Source organism: Netta rufina, assembly GCF_964035555.1.
Source record: "Netta rufina genome assembly, chromosome: 2".
Taxonomy (NCBI): Eukaryota; Metazoa; Chordata; class Aves; order Anseriformes; family Anatidae; genus Netta; species Netta rufina.
Window position 1 is genome coordinate 140,887,266 of NC_140124.1, and position 22,554 is coordinate 140,909,819.

Below are 22,554 nucleotides of genomic sequence, written 5' to 3' on the forward strand. Positions count from 1 at the left end.
CATCCCTGCATACTCTGACAACATTCCCATATTCTTCCCAAGTGGCCTGTGCCTTTTTCAGAAGTACACATACTGTGTACTTCCTTCTGCTTCAGTTTTCCCAGGAGCTCCTTGCTCATCCTGACACCTTTGTTTGACTTCTTACTCATAGAGATGTACTGATCTTGATCTTGAAGGAAGTGTTACTTGAATCACCAGCTCTACTGACCCTCACCCACCCTCCTTCCTTCTTTCTAGAACCATAACCTATGGGATTCCTCCAAGTAGGTTCTTGAAGAAGTTGAAGTCCAGGGTTGAAATTCTACCTATTACCCCGCTTCGTTCACACAGGATCCTGAACTCCACCACCTCACAGTCACTACAGCCAGTGCTGCCCCCAATCTTTGTATCTCCAACCAGACCTTGTTTGTTTGTTCATACAAGGCCCAGCAGCACACTTCTCCTCAGTGGCTCACCCACCACCTCCATCAACAAGTTTTCATCAATGGCCTGCAGGACTCCTGGACTGTTTGTGCCTAGATACATAATCTGAAGTGACGCAGAGTTAGAGATCACTGAAGTGTTTCCTATGCTGTAAGGAAAGGCAAAAATGCAGGTTATGTCTATTTGCAGAACAGGAAGGCTGTGAGGAAAGACATTTAATGGGAGCAGAAGGAAATGGGTGGTGTGGTTCAGGGCTGGAGGTGCTTTGTATTATTGTGTGTACCAGGACACTGTACTGGTGAGAAGGGTCAAAGCCTTCCCTGGTCTGCTGGTCCTACCAAATATAACTCAACCAGAGGTGCACACAGAGCTCTGAAAAACCTCCCATTAGGTTACTCGACATCTTCCTCCACCCAAATCCTGCACATCAATATCGAACCACTAACTGCATCTGGGTCAGGCTGGCAGACACACAGCGTTTATTGAAGCTCTAGGTGAAGCAACCCAGCTGAGCTAACGCCAGCTGAAGGAACACCCAGCGGGAAGCCACTTCAGCCAAATTTTCAGCACGTTTCCCACATTTACAGCATCCTAGCCAGCCGCCTAGGACTATCTCTAGGACCACACGGGCGGCACACAGATAAGGGCGATTTATCACACTTCCTGACGCGACAAAAACCCCGCTAAAACTCCTGGGGGGGCGGACTACCGGGCCAACCCCACACCTCCGCGCCGCAGGGCGGCCACGTCAACCCGCCCCGCCCCGCCCCGCTCCCACAGCCGCGGGCGGCGTGAGCCGGGCGGCCCGGGCGGCGCTGGTTGGCGGGGCCGGGGGAAGCGGCGCGGCCGGAAGGGGCGGCCCAGTCGCCCCGGTGACAGGAGGCCGAGATGGCGGCGCGGGAGGCGGCGGCGAGCGCCAGGCTTTGAATGAGGGGCGGCCGGAGGCTGCGCTTTGGCCGCCTCGGCGCCCGGCGGCCCCCCGGCCGGGGCAGGTGAGCGGGAGGCGGCCGCCGGTTGGGAGCCGTGGGGGAGGTGGGCGGTGCGCCCCTGAGGGGCTCGGATCCTGGAGTGCAAAGGTGGACGGCGTCCTGCGGTGTCTGCTGCCCTCGGAAACTCAGCCCTGGGCCGGCGGTGGGGCGCTGCTTCGTGGTCACTGTTCGTGGTGCCTCCGTGGCACGTCTGATGAAAAACAGCGCAGCTTGCTGCTTTATGGTCCTGCTGGCTGCTCTGGATGTCCTGCTGGGCTGTGGAGGGGCTTCTTCAAGTCATCCCGTACAGAACACCCCATGGTGTATCACGGCGGTGAACTATTGCTGCTTGTTTGGACAGCCGATGTTGCAAGATGATTTTGTGGTAGTAGCAAGAGTGCGTTAATTTATGTCTATGGCTTTCAGTGTGGATACAGATAATTTAAGTCCAGGGTGACCAGTAAAGACTGTGGTACAACTGGGGTATCGTGAGCTGTGTCGGAGTCTGGGAACTCCAGTGCTGTGCAGGGAGTTATATGAAGTAGTTCATTGTGTCAAAGATTAACTGTACAACCAAAGTTACAGTGTAGTATCATGGGATTGTAAGGCTTCCATCTTTATATTCTGCATCTGTTTTTCAGAAGATAGTAGCACATATAGATAACAAATTATTAAAGAATGACTGTGCCTAGTTAATGGACTTATATTTTCTGTTTTAACTAACATTACCCCAAAAAACAGGACTAATTCTAATTCAGAATAGAAAGTTTCAAGAACTTGCATTAACAAGATTGGAACTATGCTCATTTTCTTCAAGAGGAAGGGGTGAGTTGAGGTGGTAGTAGCCTAGAAGTTTAATGACTATAGGAAAGTAGATTTAAAAAATAAAAAGTTTAAGCTCCAGTCTGTAAACAGTTAGGTGTCTAGGAAAGACTTAGGTATGGCTAGTTTTCGTGTTTAGTTAGTGAGACAAACTCATTCTTTCTTAAATGTTGGCATCTTCTGCAAAAAATCATTGTGAAATATCTTCTTGGATTTTGGATTTGAGCACCTTGGATGCCTTGTCTCACTCCAGTAAGTCATAGGCAAAGAAGCAGTCTTTTCTCCCAGCTACCTTGTAACTTCCTATTTAGGGTGCTTACGCTGAAACTGAGAACATCAGTGTTGAAACTACAGTTCCCTGTAACCACCCGCATGTAGACAGATGCTACACTTATCATGCTGTAGTAGCATGGCTATGAGATTCAGCCACGTTTCCATTTCATCTATCCATTTATCAAAATCAATTATAAAGATGTTGGCCTAGTTGTGTTTTTTTTTTTTTTTTCCTCCTGCCTCAGCACTCCCAATATTATGTTTCTACATAAAGTGATTAGGAAAAAAAAAAGGATCAAATCATCCAGGAAGAAGGGAGTGGAGCATCTTTACTAGGTTACAGAATCACGGTTACTCTCTGAAGTGCAGAAGATGCTGGTTTTTGCTTCCAGTACCTGGCTGAATGCTGCTCCTGAATCATTGCATTGCTGTTTTAAAAAGTCAGTGTCTTTGTACGTCTTTTAATGTACACGATTTGGAGGAGGGGTTTTGTGCTTGTAAAGAAACATATTTTTTTTAAAGTCTTTTTACTAATATTTGTAAGGTTCCATCTCCCTGTAAACCAACTTGGTCATTCTTCAGACTGATGTGGTAGCACTGCTTGTTTAAAATTTTTATAGAAATTGAACTTCTAAGAGACCTTATCCTTGCTGCTTAATGGACTAATCATATGGTGCTTTCTTGATTTTTTTTTTTTTTTTTTTTTATCAGCTGTTTGTTCTAGTGCAGACATGCTGGTTCACTGGTGCTCTTGTGGAGTTTTGGGGCTGACACGTGTGGGTACCCAAGGGCACGTTAGTCTTCTGTACCAGGAAATAGACGTCTCATTCTGCCTTAGGAGGTTTTTTGTGGTTACTCATGTAAATATGTAGTTGGTGGGGAAACGTTCAGTTTCAGTCAAGTTATTTTTAATTTTGATTTAGACTTCTTCCCTTGGCTATTTAATTAGCTGTATTTAATGCAAGTAAAAGCCACTGTTTCCAAGATGTCTTCATGTATTCATTGCAGAGTCCCAGATGAGCTGATGTGAAAGAAAGTGCAATCAACTCACAAAGCAGTGGTAATTCAAGGCAGAAATTCCATTCAGAAGATGATGATATCTCAAGAAAGCGACATGGCGTGCATCAGTCAGCATTACAAGTAGAACATAGGAGCAAAGGAGGAGAGGATAGGTGCCCTCTAATATTAATCTTCTGACATATTTTTAACTGATGGAAAGAGATGAGTTCAGTAAGAAAACAAAAACAAAACAAAACAAAAAAGAACTTAGGTCTTTAAAACAATTTGAGTGCCAGAAAGTGACTTTGTTTTAGAATTGGTTCTGTCTCTTGAGATATTGCTTAATTAGTGTTTGTGTGTGCAATTAGGTATAAAAGAGGAAGTGCTCCTGCAGACAACAAGGTGCTTGTTGCATGGTGATGGTCAGTGAGCATCTTGTCTCTGGGACCTTAGTTCACATGCTCAGCTGGATGGTGTGTGCCTCAGGCTGATTGATGCCTGCGAGGTCCGAGTTGCCAGGAGCTCTAACGCTGCTGCAAGCTGAGCACAGCGTAAAACTGTTTCAGTACATTTCTGGACTTTCCCTCCCTTCACTATATTTCCTTTATTGATCCATAAAATGTTTCTAGTGCTAAGTTGCGTTGGGCTTCTCACTCGTCTCTAATGTGTTTAAAATCTCGCTGCTACCATGCTCTAATCTTTGTGGTGCACAACTTCCACCTGAGCAATTGCTGTAACTTCTTACCAGTAGAAGGTGGCTTGAGATATGTGAATCAAACTCTGGCTAAATTTGTTAACTTTTACAAAATTGTTGCACTGACTGCTAAAATTAGATGAATTAGGATTCATGTCCCGATTTACTTATTTATATCTGTTGCAATGGAGCTTAAAAGTTCAGTTGACAGTAAGTCTGATAAATGTTATACATTAGAAAGAACGTTAATGGGAGAAGGAAAGCTCCATCCCATGTTACAAATGGGAAGCTGAGGCACGGGGCGTGATACATGCAAAGCTGTGTCAGGCTGACAGATTATCAGATTTTTTGAATTCTAGTCCGGTGTTTCACCTCTGCCTCCATCTGTTAAGAAATGTTTGAGGACTCTTGCTGGAGTGTTGCCACTCCGTGTTCTGTCCCAGTGCTGTACATGGCTGTGCATCTCTTCTTTGCCAGGCTGGAGAAGAAACAGAAATACAAGGAACACCTTGTTTTACCTAACAAGTCTCATGTAATGTTATCAGGTGAATTCAGTTTGCACTAAACTCAAAAAATGCAGTAACACAAACACTTCAAATGCCGTTTTAGATGCCTGGTAGGGAATGCTTGATGTGCCCTGATCTTGAACCAAGTACTTGGTTTAGGATTCTTTTTACCTAACTTTTAACATACTGCCAAAATTAATGCATATGTGCTGCTTCACATCTTAATTAGCTGTAGAAAAACTAGATACACTGATAAAAGTACCTTTTAAAGCTGGGTGACTGCTGGTAGTACTGTGCCTAGTGATTCCTTGCTGTTGCTGAAACTCTGGCTGCGGATCTGACAACTTCGATCACAGGGCTTAACTTAACTGGGGAGGTTACAATCAAAGCTTAGAGCAGAGGAAAGCAAAATGCTACTTGCTGTCTTGAAAGGCTTGATACTGCCATAGTTAAAGGGGAGCACGGCTCAAACACACACGTACAGCACATGGCTGTGTCTCACTTTCCTTCAGTATAATGCTGTAGTTTCTGCGTGGCACATAGGAAGCAGAGCAAGGAGTCACCTGAGCGGTGTGGAGAATGAAGGTAGCTGTTGAACCCTGCTGAACAGGCGTGTGGGTGATACTGAAGTGTGTGCAGACGTGTATAGGAATGCCCTGGGAAAAAATGCATTAATTTCTGGTGACTAACAAACACTTGTCAGCGGTGAACTTCAAGAACTTGTGAGCTAGACTGTCCTTGAGGGTTCTGTTTGTTTGTTTGTTTATTTGTTTGAATTTAGGCAAAAATAATACTGAGTCTAGATATTTTTGAGTAATAGTGCTTCCTAAAACAATCATTTCAATCAGTGGGGTGTTCTGTTTTGTTTTTAAATGTAGGATCTGCCTGGACTGTCTAGCGTGGCAGTTCAGTAGGCTAAACAGTAGGAAAGTTGCTTTACTGTTTGTACTGTAGAGTATCTTTCTATTAACTCCCTCTGACCCCCGAGCCAATAAAAGAGTGAATTCTGATGAAGGAGAATGGAATGAGCTTCTAAATAACCTTCCTTTCAGAAAAGGCATACCTTTATTCTTATTTCAGCAGGTCACCTGCTCTTCATTCCTGAAATCCCAGGTAGATGGCTTTTAGCTGCATCTCTTTAAAGTAACAATTTCTTTTGCCAATTAAGTGCTCCTGTGCAGTAATCTTTACCTTTAGAATAGAGAGCTATCTATCCAGTTGCCATCTGCTTTTTCTTTCACTAGCTTCTACTGTTCCTAAATCCTTCAAATTTTTGACTGGTGCATTATCCTGTCACCTAGATATTGTCCAAATCACTTATGCCAGAAGGTAAGGAAGTTCAGGAGTACAATACCAAATAATAGTTCTGTTTTTAAATTGGGAAGCTGAGTGTGTTGGCTGGTGTCTGATGTTACTACTTTTTTTGTGGGAAGTTTGACTGTTTCCAGTTCCTGTTAGGTAAAAAGTCCATTTAATACCCACTCTTCTATAAGGAGTCTCCCATGAAAGAAGACTAAGACAAGGCTAGTGTCGAGGTAGAGGTGAAATGTGTCCTGCAAGGCCTTTCTCCTGAGCTACAGCTTTGTAGCATGGCCTGTAATTTGGTGGTTATGTTATATATTTGGTGTAATTTTGGTGCTTATACAAAGGCTTAAGCCTTTTTTTTTTTTTTTTTTTTTTTTTTTCAGTAAAAGGACCTACTTGCTTAGTGGCAACCCTACACAAAATTTTCAAATATATTTATATATTTTCTGGATTGTATGTGAAGTAGTATTTCTAGCACTGTATTACTAGGTTTAATACTAGTTATCTTGCAAATGAGCACCGATAAAGTAAATCTAAGCTCCGTGAAGCTCACAAATCCCACGATGTACTTTTTAATAAAATCCTCAGGGCAGTATTGGAGCAGCCTACCTAATGACCCACCTTCCTGACTCTTCCTAACTTAAAGCCTGGAATATAAAAAGTGATTTAAATGCCATAGCGTATCTGAAATCAAGCTGTCCTTCCATGGAATACTCATGGCCTGAGGAAGATGTCACAGGGCTGCCTTCTCTTCTCACCAGGAGGTATGTTAAACTGGCAACAGAAAATGTTGTTACAAGTGTAGCTGCATATAATTAAAAGCTGTTTGTGAAGCCTAACCTCTTCTTCCTTACTCTGAGATGTTCACCTGTAGAAGAAAGAAAAGGGATCCTTGAATTACAGCTTATTATTCTAATTGGGTCTACACCTATTTGAGGGGACCTATTGGAATAAGTATAGATACACTGAATATCAATTACTAAAGTCTCTAATTGACGCTGAAAAATAGCAGCCAGCATTGTTGGTTTCAGCTAAAGATCAATTTTTGCTCATCTGGGTCTGTTAGCATAATCTGAGCTGTCACAGGAGCATTGATGTATCCAGGGGATTAACTTGTGCTGTAGCGCACGTAGTGTGAACAGGATCCTTCTTCCCTGGTGATCTTTCAGTGACATTGGTCACTAAAATAAAATGTTTGTTCTCATCACACGTTTCCAATTAAAATCACTGGAAACTTTAAACAGCCACTTTTGGGTTTTGACTTAGTGCTGATTTAATGTACATTTATAATTTGCATTTGCAAGACTTGCTTAAGGAGGTGCGAGCTTCTTGGTCATAATTCTTTTCTCCTTGCATTGTTAGTGTCTAAGGCGTACAGTCACCACAGCTGATTGCCAGCACTTCCACTTCAAAAGTGTCTTTAATTGTCACTTTATCTATAATTATGTACTGTTTTTTTAAAGGCTGTACACATAAGGTGCTTGCATTTTTTACATCAGTGAAATGTCCAGGTAGTAGGCAGGTAGACTCCTCTGCTCCAGGTACCTCCTTTCTTTTCTTTTCTTGCATGAGTGTAGCTTCACAGAATGTTCCCTGTTTATGAGCAACTAAGGAAATTGGCTTTAAGGGCTATAAAGATATATAATGCTCTACATCTAACTTTTTTTTTTCTTTTGCAGGAAGGGTTTCTCATCATGGCCATAACACAGTTTCGGCTCTTTAAAATCTGTACTTGCCTGGCAGCTGTGCTTTCTTTTATTAAAAAGTTAATATGCAGGTAAACACGTACTTAATTTGGTTACCTTTTCTGGTTTAATTGCAAGTTCTTTCTCGTCTTTCCTTCTCCCCAACACATACCCACCTCTTTTCCTAATTCTGGTTTTGCTACCAATTGCAAAACAATCAAGAAGGATACAAAACAAGTCAAATCCATTCTTCAGTCTGCATATTCCTGTGGAGTTCAAAAGTCTATGTAATACAGTTGTGAGTCTGTGAATTTTTGTGTTATGATAGCTCTAATGGGGATTGTTTTCTGAACAGCTATGACAGGGTTTAAAAATTGCCTTTTAGCGTTATCCTCTGTCAAATGACTAAAAACCATTCACAATTTTTTTAAAAAGGATTTGGCAAGTGATATTCTCTTTTTTAAGAGGTTCAGTTAATGGCAGCATCCACCCAGTCATCAGTCAGTAGGCTTTCATTGTAAATATAACTCATTCTCATCCTGCTTGGTCAAGAAACAGTTGCTTAAGATGCTTGAGACTTCAGGTTCTTCTGCCTGCTAAAGGTTAATTCAAATGTTTAGAGGACAGTGATTAGTTTCAGAGAACCACTTTTTTTTTTCCTTTTTTAAAAATGAACATCTTAAAACTTGCAAGAAAAAGCAAAAACACTTAATGTTCTTTTGAGTTGTAAATTTGTGAAGGCAGCAGTGCAGTATCTAGAAGCATTACAAAAAAATATAAAAACACACGTGTGTGTTTTTATCTCTAACACATGTGTTATATATACAGATTTATGGTTATATATTAGTAGGGTTCAACAGTACCTGATGCTGATCTTCTCGGATACTGTGCCATCTTCTGGACTACTTTTCCTTCTCATCACCCTTACAGGATGTTGTTTTATTTAAACAATTAGCAGTCTGAAGAAATGTATTCTTCTTTTGTGTATGATAACTACTACTTTGCCACTGAGATTAAAGCATATGCAGAGCATGTGGTACACACAAAATAGCATCTGAATTGTTTTTTGTCCTGTTTACCTTTACTCATTGTATAAATAAGAAGAAGCTTTTAACTAGTTGTTGGTAAATTCATTCCACATCTACTGAAGTTTTAAGAGGCGCATTTTAATGCTGCATACAACTCGATAGCTGTCAGCTTTAGTTTTGTGATTTGAATTCTAAATTAAATTAAGAATACTTGCCATTCAAGTTCTTTGAGAAGTCAAAACACCGAGTTGACATAATTTCTGTAACATATATTTTATATATGTTTCTGTAACGTGTGGACCCTTAATCTAAGTGTTAAGATATCTCTTAGAAAGAGATAGCACTATCACTGAATATAACAAACAATTTTCTTCTTTTTCAATTTCTGAATGAACTTAATCATTGCAGTGAACAGGTGAGGAACTGATTGGGAGCAAAAAATAGGAGAACTTTTCTTCTCTTAATAACTGTTAGTTAAAACTTTCACATAAGCAAGTGAGTTGATCAAGCTGGTTCAGTCCATTAACCACGGATAGTTCTTCATTTTAATGTCAGCTGCAAAGCGTAGTTTGATAAATTTTGTTTTCTTATAATGCACCCCTGCATATGAGTAAGCTTGGTAACCAACAAATGTGATTTAATTAAATGTGCATTTTAATTTGATGGATATGAGCTAGTACTTATTTGGATTACATATCTTAGTTTTTAATTTAAACAAGTGCCTGCAGAGACTGTGCATCTCTCTAGTCAGCATAAAGCCTGTGCATAGCACTTGGCATCTTTTTAGTTAACTTTTTGATGAACGGTAGCCTCCTTGATACCACTGTTTCCAGCAAACAACAGGTATAATTACAAAATAAGGTGAAATTTCATTCTGTTTAAAATCTTCATTTTGCTAACAAATCTGGATGCTGCTAATTATTGTAGATAAACAAAACCAAGAGACATTTGGTCTTCAGAGCAGTGATCAGTGTAATGGTGGTTGGGAAGCAGCTGTTTCCAGGCTTAGGTTTCTGTTAGAGACATCAACAAATCTAGTCAGCCCAAGTATCAGATGTTCCTAATATGTTTGAGGGAGCTTTGGTTTTATTTTTGTTTGTTACAGAATCTAGCATCAAGTACATACAAATATTTTCATGTGAAGAGAAGATTAAAACAGGTCTCATATAACTGTGTATGTAAGTCAAACAGGCCTACAACAGTGACATTTTTATCGTTGTTGACACCACAGTAGTAGATGACCTTTTGTATGAAGACTTAATTTTTTCCAAGGATATAATCCGGAAATTGTGTTTAAATTTGGTTGCCTAAGTAATCTTTTTTTACAACAGAACCTGCTCAAAGATTGAACCTATGCATATATACTACATAAGATAGAATTTAGAATTTTGTCCCTATCTTGGTTGCCTTATACTTAGTAATAGCTTTTTCTGAGCTACATTTATTTTAATTTCTTAACACTGTAAAGACTTCAAGACTTAGACAGCTGTAAGTTTCATTCTTAAAAACCTGAAACAATTAAGATTTGCTTTGTCTTGAAGACTTCTTGCAAGAGAACTAAACTGTTGTTTTTCAGCATAAAGGAGCAGTTTCTGAACGGGCTAAAGTTAATTATATGAAGCGAAAATTTGATGATAGCACCTGATCTTTCCTAAGGAGGTATAATTTGGGCCAAAAGTAGGAAAAAATAATCTAGTCACTCACCGGTGTGCAGTGGACCTTGTGTTACAAGCAGTTCAGCTGCTCTGATGTGATGGTGGAATGTTCTATAATAATAACAATAATGGACGTGAACTCCAAGTGCCAGTTCCCTGTGGCATTCTCATCAGCATCAATAAACAGATCTTTGCTCTTCAAAGCTATCGAGGTCCAAGGTCAGTTAGGTGACTGTCTTGATATAGGAGGTGACACCTGGGGAGAACACGAGTGTCAGTGTCAAATTAATTCTCTTCTGTTAAAAGGTTTTAAGATACAGCAAATGTCAACTAAAAATATTTTGTTAATGTGATTTTTTTTTAATGTCATGAAGTAAATATTTGCATTGTTTATTAGCAATGCACTAGTGTTTGTCTTCAATTAAAATTGCTACAGTTGCTGAAACACTTTTGCTGCGACATTATTAAATAGAAGCATGTATTGAGCAGAAGCTGTTGACTTGCATTACGTTTTGCTACCTCTCTTTAGACTTCAAAGGGAAAAGTGCTTTAGAGGGGCTTTCAAATCGAGCAGCTCAACAAACGATTTGTTAAACGCAGCTTAAGGCTTCAGGACAATAGAAGAATTTCTCAGTTTCCAGTGGAAATGGTTATCTTTGAGCTAATACAGATCTGTAGTGTTTGCTTCTTTAGCATTGGGAATCTAAAAACTGTAACTGACTATATGCAAATAACTGATTTAATTCATCTCTTTTCAAACTGGCATAGAAACAGAGGAGGAGCAACTCTTTAAGAAATGTGAAGAGTAAATGGCACTTGAAATTTGTGTGAGCCCCACTTTAAATTCATGATGAAAGTCTTACTAGCAGTAGACAATACTGAAGTAGTTTAGGCACTTAATGTTTTAGCCAAGGCTACTTTCAGCAGTGCTGTTCTCAGACCTCCTTTTTTTTTTTTTTTTTTTTTTTAAAAAAAACGTAGTGCTCATGTTTTCAGAGCTTGGAGGAATCCTACATTTTTCTTTCAGGTCTGGAAGAGGGCGAAAATTAAGTGGAGACCAAATAACTTTGCCAACCACAGTGGATTATTCATCTGTTCCCAAACAGGTAATTGCTTCAGTGGTAGGTAATTTAATAATTACTTAACAGAGTGATTGTACCAGTTCTGTTGTCTTAGCAAGATACATTAAGACACATTTTTACTTTCAGATATTAATTTGTATCATTCACTTTTACAGCCAGAAGTAGAAGACTGGTCTTCATGGGATGAGGATGCACCCACCAGTGTGAAGATTGAAGGTGGCAATGGTAATGTGGCAGCTCAGCAAAACCCTTTGGAACAAATGGAACCTGATTATTTCAAAGATATGACACCAACTATAAGAAAAACTCAAAAAGTAGGTATTGAGTTTTCAGCTATACTTACTGAGGGCTTTCCATGTTTTAATATAGGTTATAAGTAAATTGGCAACCTATAGACAGTGCTTCAGGCAAAAGTATGTTGTCCTGTTGAAAGGAGAATAGATGCTGATGTCTAGTCTAACCTGGCTGATGAAAATGCTGACTTTCAGACCTTACCAAATGTGATTCTGGTTCGTGTTTACATCGCTAGTCTTATAATTCTTGGAAACTTATGATGAGTTTCAGAGTCTAACTGTTCTAGGAAGTATAAATGTGAGAACCCTCACCTCACTTTTAATTCTAAAAACAGCACCGTTGCACTAAGACACTTGTGCTCATACCTCTTTGGTATTTGAACAGAGACACTCCATGTCCTGCCCTTACTGACGTTTGATGTAGCAACCCTGCTGCTTCAGAAAGCAGTGGGTTCCTGTCTTACCAAGCCGTGTTGGAGCGAGTGTTGTTAGGGAGCTGATATTTCGAAATAGCTTGCTCTTCAAAGGTCAGATTTTTGAAGAATAGAGAGATGGGTATCTTCACACTAATATTAACACCACGAACTTTTTCTAATTAAAGTTCTGGTAAATTGCAAGGTTTGTTTCCATGTGGAAATATTCCAGTTGGATACCTACAGGGCTTTGAGTCGATTGGAAAACCTTTTGCATCATGAATGCAAAGGTTTAATTTTATTAAAGGTCCTCTTTAATATCTTCATCGATGATCTGGACGAGGGCATCGAGTGCACCCTCAGTAAGTTTGCAGATGACACCAAGTTAGGTGCGTGTGTCGATCTGCTTGAGGGTAGGAAAGCTCTGCAGGAGGATCTGGATAGGCTGCACCGATGGGCTGAGGTCAACTGCATGAAGTTCAACAAGGCCAAGTGCCGGGTCCTGCACCTGGGGCGCAATAACCCCAAGCAGAGCTACAGGCTGGGAGAGGAATGGTTGGAGAGCTGCCAGGCAGAGAAGGACCTGGGAGTGATGGTGGATAGTCGGCTGAATATGAGCCAGCAGTGTGCTCAGGTGGCCAAGAAGGCCAACGGCATCCTGGCTTGTATCAGGAACAGCGTGACCAGCAGGGCTAGGGAGGTGATCGTCCCCCTGTACTCAGCTCTGGTGAGGCCGCACCTCGAGTACTGTGTTCAGTTTTGGGCCCCTCGCTACAAGAAGGACATCGAGGTGCTTGAGCGGGTGCAGAGAAGGGCGACGAAGCTGGTGAGGGGCCTGGAGAACAAGTCCTACGAGGAGCGGCTGAGGGAGCTGGGCTTGTTCAGCCTGGAGAAGAGGAGGCTCAGGGGTGACCTTATCGCTCTCTATAGGTACCTCAAGGGAGGCTGTAGCGAGGTGGGGGTTGGCCTGTTCTCCCACGTGCCTGGTGACAGGACGAGGGGGAATGGGCTTAAGTTGAGCCAGGGGAGTTTTAGGTTAGATGTTAGGAAGAACTTCTTCACTGAAAGGGTTGTGAGGCATTGGAACAGGCTGCCCAGGGAAGTGGTGGAGTCACCATCCCTGGAAGTCTTCAAAAGACGTTTAGATGTAGAGCTTAGGGATATGGTTTAGTGGAGGGCTGTTAGCGTTAGGTTGGAGGTTGGACTCGATGACCTTGAGGTCTCTTCCAACCTAGAAATTCTGTGATTCTGTGATTCTGTGATTCTGTGATGAAGGCAGTCAAGGACTGGAACAGGTTGCCCAGAGTGGTCCAGTCTCCATCAAGACCCAACTGCATAAACCCTGTGTACCTTTGTCAGCCTCAGAGCTGACCATGCTTTGAGCAGGAGGTTCATCTGGAGACCCCCTAGGCCCTTTCAAACCTTAATTCTCTGGTGCTCCTATGAACTGGAGATGATAGTGGGGTTGTTTTTGTGTATATTTGGGATCTGCAAGACTGTGTGGACTAGAGTCTTCTGAGGATTCTGGTCTTAGAAAATCTGGGGGGCAGAGGAGGACTGGGGGAGAGGTGGATTTCTCCTTTGTTTCTCATGATGTTTTTTCTTAATGAATTAAGCTTCTGGTGTAGCATAAAACTCAGGAAGAGTCCATGCTGCTTAAGTACTGCTATACTGGTTCAGTTTAAACACATCTCTAGGGTTGACTGCAGGCACCATATAGACCATTGCTGCTAACTTGGCCCTGTTACCAACCTGTAAATACAAATTTGTATTTGCAGTTCCACAGTGTTGGGGCTCAATATGGAACCCCAAGATCTGAGGTGGAATCCTTTTGTGTTCCTGCTCATATCGACGGTGTGGAAATGGAATTTCAGTCGGATAACCACATCTGCCATTGCGAAATGAGATTGTCTAGTCCTGTTTGCTTTCTTGCATTGCTCCTTGTGTTTGTACAGTCAGTGAAATTGGGGATCTTTTGGAAGCAGCAGGGGCTTAAAATAGGCTAAACAAAGCAAGTGAGTAAGCTCATGTCTTGAGGTCAAGACAGATAAGGGATACAGGATCTTAGCTACTGTGTTAAACTTGTTAACTTGCCTTTCAGGAGAAGCATTAGTGCACGTTTTTCAGCCAAATTAGCACAGAGCTTTATCAGTTGATGTGATATGGAGTTGCATTTCAACTACTGAAGCTTAGGCTGTCTGCACAGCGGTGCTGTTGAAGTACCTGGAATAGCTTGTGTTCCAAAGCAGGGTTTCTCCAAGGAATATCTCATGTAATTGGTAGCTCAGGTGAATACTGGGAGATGTGGCTGTTGGATCTCTCCTTTTTTTGTGCCCTTTTTGTGTTTTGATACAGTCATAGGTTGTCAGAGTGCTTTGACCTCTCTTTTTGTTCCTTTTTTGAATATTTTCAGATAGTTATTAAAAAACGAGAACCTTTAAATTTTGGGATTCCAGAGGGAAACACAGGATTCTCTAGCAGACTAGCAGCTACACAAGATATTCCTTTTATTCACCAGTCTGTAAGTATGCTCTAAGTATTGATCTCTTATTTGACAGGTAAATGACTTCCTTAGGAGAAGGAATAATCTGCCTTCTGTATTGTGAAGAGCAAGAGGAATAGTTGTGGAATAACATAAATTATTTTAAAATCGAGTATGTGGTTCAAAGTAATGAAGTAATTGATCTAATTCTAATTTATTTACTCTACTGTGAAGCTTAACAGACCAGTGGTTAAAAGGTAGGGAGCTTCCAGGCACCTTTATACCAGCAAATCTTGTAAGCCAATGACTTACATGTTTTTTGGACTCTACACAGTAAGTTTCTAACAAGAGTTTTTATTATTTTTTTTTCTAGGAAGTCTGTGGGTTTTATTTGCTTTGTAATCTTGAACCCATATTTAACTTTCTGCTTCTCCCTCCTCTTTATATAGAGCTTGTCTTCTAAGAGTCTCCTAACTTTTGCTCTTATTTTGCTAAATAGCCTGGCTATGCAATAGCCTGGCTGTTAGAGGGAGATACTCATTTTTTTTCTTAATTTTTGCCTTCTTTAACAGTGCTTTGTTTAATGTAGTACACAAAGTGGTCTAGGCAGAAAGCAGTACAGAATGGTCATAACACTTCCTTAGACTGTCATAATGAAAATAATTCAGGAAAGGGCTCTGGTGAGTAAAAACAGCATTCAGGGAATAATGTTGGTCTGTCCATGCAACTTCCAGAAATTTTTAATACCATCTACTCAGTTCACCTGCTCAACTTGTCTTCTTCCTAAAAATGCATTCTAGTACTTCCTTCTTTCCTTTGTTCCCCAGCAACAGAATCTAAAAATCTACACTAACAATATAAAGGCAAAAAGTCAGTATTAGAACGTGAACAGTAAACTGAGAAGTACTGTCATATCTTAGATATTTCTGGAAGCCTGAAGCATCAGGGTTAAAAATAAGTGATTTTATCTTTATTTTTTCCACGTGCTTAGTTTTTTTCTTGTTTTGTTCCAGCCTGAACTGGGAGACTTGGATACTTGGCAAGAAAATACAAATGCCTGGGAAGAAGAAGAAGATGCTGCCTGGCAGGCAGAAGAAGTTCTTAGGTAAATGAAAATAGCATAGCACTACAAAAACTTTTATATGCAAAATAATCAAGTGCAGGTTTGTTTTCTGTAGCACTTCTCTCATTCTCAGTGCTTCACAAAATTAGTGTGAATACCTCATCTCTTTTATTCTTCTTTTCCATTTTAAGAAGTTGAAGTACAAATGGTAGTGAGATGCAGGTTGAGTTGAAGCTAATTGCACACAATGATCTGAATTCGCAGTGACTTATGTTAACCTGTTTAATTTCAAAGTTTTATCAAACTTTAGGAGCTTGATACATGATCAGATAACCTGCCTCAGATCACTCCAGCTTCCTAACCTGTTCTTATTCTACTCAGAAAATCACAAATCTACGGCTTCGGTGAGACAATAGTGACAATGGGAAATAAAGACATGATATATTTAAAAATAATTCTAAACCTGTGAATTCTTTAAAGAAAAAGGGTATTTTTTTCACAAAGAAGATTCTGTAGAGCTATTTATTGTGCCATTATTTGGGAAGATGTCTTACTCTCTTGTTCAAGAGTACAAGAGTGAAGTCATACATAAGAAGCATGCTTTTGATGCGTTAGTGGTGGATGATAAATTCAACCAATTCTAACGCTGTCAAACATACATTGACATTCTGGTTAATATTTAGTTAGTTGTTTTTTAACATTATTACTGAAACTGTTTCAAGACTGTATTGCAGAAGCTATATGATATATCCGAATGTTGTTTCTTCGGGTTGTTTTTGTTCCAAGGATAGTGCCTTTAAAGAACATCAATAGGCTCAGTAAGATCTTTAATCTCAGATGTGCAATCTATTGAGACTCAACCTGTGATGCACCAGACAAAGAAAATGAAAGACAATGAAAAATCCTGTTTATTTGGAATTGGGGAATGACACTGCAGCCTCTGCAGTTAGCAAAAGCAGTGTGTTTTACTGAGCCCTTACCACGTTCCATTAAAGATCTTGGTTTTAAGGCTATAAAAACAAGTACTCAAGCTTTCCCGAGCGTGGACTTGTTTTGCAGAAGTTAGACAGTAATAATCCAGTGAGTGCATGTGTGTTTGTTTCTGGAGTGTGAAATTGTCTGTGTAGTGGATTTTTCCTGGGATGGTTGAAGGTATATTTTCTGCCAGTTGTCAGGTTTGTGCTTTAGAATGCTTAGTGAGAGGGATTGCTTGCATGGGAATAGCAGTGGAGTTTCTCAAATTTTCTTATTTGGTAGAAGCTGTTCGGAAGCTTTTGGCCTGACATATTTTTACTATGGAAAGGCTTCAGCTTGAGTGGTTAATTTTCAGAGGCTTCCTCGTCTGCCCCACTAAAAGTATTGAACTTTACTTGTTTTAGTAGGGATTTATGTGTATGTGTCCAAATATTTCAAGTGAACGGAGCACAATTAGAACTGTAACTGTCTGTATTACATATCTCTTGGCCTACTATGAATGGCCACCTCAGTACAACTGATCATTGTCTGAGTTGTACCCCAGCTGTGTGAAGTAAAACCTTTGTTTTATTCAGGACACATCAGATTACAGTGGTTTTCTTTAATTGTGGAAAATGCTGGCTGATATTTAGCAAGATTGGTAGGAAATGCCTTCCGGGCTTACAGTCTCTCTTGCAGTAGGTATCTGTGGTGGAATTAACATCTAACTTTTGACACAAAACTTGAGTATAGTACTTGATAGGCCTGGCTCTGTTTTTCAGGCGTGTGTAGTAAGGGAGCAATCTGAAGTCTGTTCTTAGTGCTCAATCATGCTAAAATGGTCTGTGGCCTCTTAATAGCAGGGCAGACTGTATCCTGCGGCCTTCTCCCTGGTGACTTAATGCACACAGCAACAGTTGAAGCAAGCATGTGTAGTAAGCCAGATGCTTCCTGGAGATCCAAGCGTGCTGGAAGACAGTGCTGAGGAGTAATCTGCTGTTGTTGTCTGAGCAGTTCCTGGAGTCTGTTTTCTTGCCCATTCCCCAGCAAGTTCTGGGCTGGTAGCACTGAAATCTTCCAGTCAGTGGCAAAGCAGCGTGGTGGATGAAAGCTGGATTTTCATTTTTCTTTGCAATTAATTGAAGTTAGATAGAACTTCGCTGCTGCAGATTGTAGATACCTGTATGTACCTTTAGACTTTCTAATACCGATGAATTGTTCTTTTTTTATTTTCCCCAGTGGAAACAGTTAACATAAATGGTCCTTGGTTTAATAAGTAGCTTTGTGTAAAAGATCCAATGTGTGAGAATATTTTTTGTACTCTTTGTATTGAAAGAAATGAAAATGATGATGAAATGAGATAATTCTTCTTAGTTTTTCAGAATGCATACAGTAAGAAAAAAACAAACACAACCACTGGAATGTCTGCTAACTGTTCTGGTTATAATTAGTGTTCTGCTAACCAGTGAAAGAGGTTTAGTTTTTTCGGACATAACTAGTGTTAGCAGTGCAAAGCAAGGCTGGCATCAATAATGAATACTTTTCTGGTTTAAATGACTGGTATCATTCCATCCAAACTGTGCTGAACTCCTTGCGTTGGAGCTCAGAATAAGTGAGTCAGATGTGGCTGTAGTTTGTCGTAGGCTCTTTGTTGAGAAATTGAACCTTTCTGAGCTCAAAAGGTTGTAGTAACTTCATACTGAAAACAAGTAAAATGTTTGGAATAGATACCAGTGTTTTGAACAATGACCAAGTAAAAGAGCAGTAAAAGGTAATTGCTTTCCTGGTAAGCTACTTGTATGTATTTTCTGGTGACTTCAGTACCTCTGAGATGATACAAAGATCACTTATCATTTGGACTTAAGTCCAATAAAATCACTCAACCAGTAGAGGGCATGGAAACCCCTTACAGGAATCTTTACTGTGCAGTGTTCTGTGTTGTAGCTTACACGGGGGAAGAAACCTGATCTGCTATAACTTTCCTTATTTCACAACAGCAAGTGAATAGCAAAATTGCTTAACACCTTTTGTGGCCTTTTTATTTCCTTTTTTTTTTTTTTTTTTAACTAACTCCACTGTCTCTTTTTGGAACTGCACTGCCTCTATGTGCGTCCTGCCCTCTTTTGCATCAGTTCAGAGGTGTGAAAAATAAAAAATAAAAGTTTGGGCTTCCCTTAACCCCAATAGGAATGAGAGGTAGATTCTGATGTAAATGATTAATTTAATTCTTTCAAGACAGCAGAGCAGTTTATTAGGGGATAGGAAAACTTCTAGCCATTAATAATCAATCAAATGAAACCGTGAAGGTATTAAGTACAATTCCTCTCCTACCACTGTCAAGTACAAAGATAATGTGTAGTCTTTATACCTCAAGTATTTTGTTTTGTGTGCCCAGTTTGCCCATAGTTGACAATTTACCAAAGAAGGTTGCCTCAGTTGAAGATGGTTTTTAATTCTGAACGTTTTACGGACATGCACAGATAACATTAATATGTTGAAAGTTAACTCCTTACTCTCTACCAATTAGACTTCTTTATTCTCTTTTAATGAGCTATTCTTTATTCTTACCAAATCTGATAAATTTCTCCTCCTCAAATTAATGAAGCTCCGTTTTTTATTTTTAAGTCATCTTGCAAGCAGCATGGCAGTGTTGGTTTTTTTTTTTTTTTTTTTTTTTTTTAATATCTAATAAGCCAAATGCAAAGCAGGAGTGACCTCTGAACATTGTTCTATTGCTGATGGTGAAGTACAGGAGCAAGCTGCAATGTGTCACTTGGAATGTGAGCACTATAATGTGTCCCTGAGCAATAGAGTACAGCACGGATCCTGAGCAAGTGAAAGGGAATGTTAAAAGTTATCATCTCACTTGGTTACATGGAAAATGTTCGTAGCACTTGCATTATGAAGAGCACAGCTACTGATGTCTGTGCTGAGGAAAAGGAGGGGCAGAACTTCATGTTCGAGACAAGTCAAATTGTGTTGGTCTGAATTTGAAAAGACAGGTCATCTTGCTATTGTAGCACTAGATTAATTATGTTCTAATTAGCATTAGGCCTTTTAATTGTCCACTACTTGAACTAATTATTCTGAATCTTTGAGAACTGAGTGGCTTTCAGATTCTAAATGTTAGGGGGGATAGCTGGGCCAGATGATCCTGGCAGTCTTTTCCAACCCTTATGAATCTGTGATATTTGAAGGAATATGACTGCCTAAGACCATATTAATCTGAGAAAAGACCTTTAGTATGACAAAAGAGTAACTGTTCTGAGACTAACTATAGTCGACTGAGGCTCTGTTTTCTATTAGTTATAATAAGCTAGTTATTGACTATGCTGTAAATTGGACTCCTTTTTTTTTTAGCAGTTCATTTTTCTCTAATTACAGGCAACAGAAGATAGCAGAAAGGGAAAAACGAGCAGCAGAACAACAGCGAAAGAAGATGGAGAAAGAGGCACAAAGGCTAATGAAAAAAGAACAAAACAAAATTGGTGTAAAACTGTCCTAACAGAAATGACGCATCAGTGGCAGTGCCAGTGGGAAAAGAGAATTCCAGCTCTACAACATGCGTATTGGTATTGATATAAGTATTTCCAGGACTTCAACACACTGCTCGGTTTCAATGCATTCTTCAGGTCATTCTTGGAAGCCAGAATTCTCCCAAAGTATCTTGAACTGCTAGTAGATGATTCTTTAAGGAGGAAAACAAAATCACAAAAAACAAAACACACACACAAAATCATGCCTTGGTGAAATGAAGTTTCCTACAATAGTTCTATTCCAATACCCTTCTTTGCAGCAAAATTGATTGAGCAAGGATGTTGATTGAGAGAGACTCCTAATGAACAGCTCAAGCCTAGAGAAAAGAATGTAAATATTCAGTGGTGGGGAACCTACTGTATTGTCTGTGCTTACCTGAAACATGTAATTAAACAGTTTTAAATAACCCTTTGCTTCCTACTTGATATCAAAATGTCTGCTTTTGCCTTTTATAAAAGTATATATAAATACCTCAGTTTTATGCTGGAGAGGTTTTGGAGGAAGTCCTGATGCAGTGCCAGTATTGTGCAGCAGCAGACACAACCCTGGTGTGATAGCACTGCTGTTCTAGCTACATGTGCAGAGCACAGCACTGCATGGGCTGCTGCAGGGAAAAGTTAGCTCCTTCCCAGCCAGACCCAGCACAACATCATGCAGAAGATGATGACCTGTTATGGGTGACCTGCGGCTCTACGTGTACTCCTGGTGTGCTGTGGTAGAGGAGAGGTTACAGCTGAATGCTTCGCTGGGTTTCTCATCACTTCGGCACTTGCAGCTTCCTGTGTTACCGCACCCACTTACAACACTGAGGTGGCTACAGGCAATGGTATCGCTGCACAACAAGGGCGTGTTCTGCTCCCTGAGTGCAGGGGAGTGATTTAATTGTTTCTTTGTATTGGTAGATTTGTATTTCTTGCACAAATTGTTACTTCCTGCAGTTAGGAAAAAAATCCTGACATCTCCCAGCCATTGCATAGGTAGTATAGTTTGGAAATTCTCAGTTCAGTTACCAGCACTCCTTGGATTCCCTTTATTTAGAGGTAGACTTCAGTGGTAGGTGGCACTGGCACAGGCTGCCCAGAGAAGCTGTGGATGCCCCATCCCTGCAGGTGCTCAAGGCCAGGCTGGATGGGGCTTTGGGCAACCTGGGCTGGTGGGAGGTGTCCCTGCCCATGCCAGGGGGTTGGAACTGGAAGGGCGTTAAGGTCCCTTCCAACCCAAACCAAACTACGCTGTTATCTCTGAACTCATGATTCAGGTGTGTGGGTTTGTATCTTGTGACAGGTAAGTGAATTTTCACGTCTGTGCCTGAGACTTGTTCCCCATGCATACAGGGAACTATAAAGTTGTGAAAGAGTGTGGCTGGGTGGGAGCTTGCCTATGGTGTGTGCCCAGAAAAACAGAATTTCTAACTAAGTTGCAGGTTCTGACATGGGTTTTGCTTGAAAGGTAATTAAGATAGCAAGGTGGTAAGGTCTTAGTGACTGGAAAGTTCTTAGCAAAAATGTTTGTTCTGCTTGTTGTGTTCCTTAAAGTCTTGCACAATTCGACTGATTTGACAGAAATCTCAAATGTGATGTCCTTGAGAACTGTTCAATTTGAGAATGCATTTTAGAAGGCAACAATATTCACTTTCATCCTTATTTTTTCTGTACAAGTGCTCTGGCTGGAGCAGAACAGATGGCTACATGCTCTGCAGACTGAACAGCTGCGTGGCAAGTAAATCTTACAGGGAACACTGGTAAAACACCTGACTGGTGAGATGAATGGGAGATAAGGGAATGGCTGGGAATAAGATTTAATAAAAATAGGTGTCTGTACTTTTAACCACACTGGTGAAGCGAGGCCCTATGTGTCCTAACTTTCTTACACCTCCCAATACGAAGCTGAGACACCCTCAGGATGTGCTTGGTTTCTTTCCCTCCTGCTGCTGCAGGCTCCTCCTTCCCCTCCACCCAGCCTCCTGGCTGTGCCCTTTATTTTCCCTTTGCTGGGAGCCAAACCTTCCCTGTTACTGCTGACTCTGGAGGACTGGCCTGCTGGGAGGGCTGGAAAATCCTTCTGTCCTTGGCTCTGCTGCAGTGTTCGTGTATGAAATGACGCGTGTTCATTTGTCTGAAGGGTTTTGGAACAAAACACTCATTTGCTCTCCTCATGTAGGACATGACACAACTAAAGCCGGACTTCCGTTTGAGTGTGTGGCTGCAGTCTGGGATGTGGAAGAGGTAGCTGCTGGGGCGGAGGAAAGAAACAACTGAGTGGTCAGGAGCTAAGATCAGCCTCGTGAGTGCAGGCACGGTAAGAGTACAGCTTGGGGCAGGGCAGGTGCCTCTTGGCTGAGCACTAAAGAAAGTGGGGTTAGGAAGAGAAGT

The 22,554-nt window shown here is 40.8% G+C and overlaps 1 protein-coding gene across 1 annotated transcript; it reads left to right on the forward strand.

The window, feature by feature from the left end:
- Positions 1-1,287: 1,287 nt before the first annotated feature.
- Positions 1,288-20,582, forward strand: EBAG9 (estrogen receptor binding site associated antigen 9). Its single transcript, XM_084281801.1, has 7 exons — positions 1,288-1,415; positions 7,670-7,767; positions 11,386-11,464; positions 11,596-11,754; positions 14,560-14,667; positions 15,642-15,733; positions 20,030-20,582. The coding sequence occupies exons 2-7, from the start codon at positions 7,685-7,687 to the stop codon at positions 20,148-20,150; spliced, it is 642 nt and encodes a 213-aa protein (XP_084137927.1). The 5' UTR covers positions 1,288-1,415; positions 7,670-7,684; the 3' UTR covers positions 20,151-20,582.
- Positions 20,583-22,554: the final 1,972 nt, after the last annotated feature.

Excerpts from the sequence above, each read along its gene's own strand:
- EBAG9 (XM_084281801.1), top strand. The coding sequence starts at position 7,685 with ATGGCCATAACACAGTTTCGGCTCTTTAAAATCTGTACTTGCCTGGCA. Across the intron at positions 11,465-11,595 it reads ATTCATCTGTTCCCAAACAG|CCAGAAGTAGAAGACTGGTC; the intron begins GTAATTGCTTCA and ends TCACTTTTACAG. Across the intron at positions 14,668-15,641 it reads TTCCTTTTATTCACCAGTCT|CCTGAACTGGGAGACTTGGA; the intron begins GTAAGTATGCTC and ends GTTTTGTTCCAG.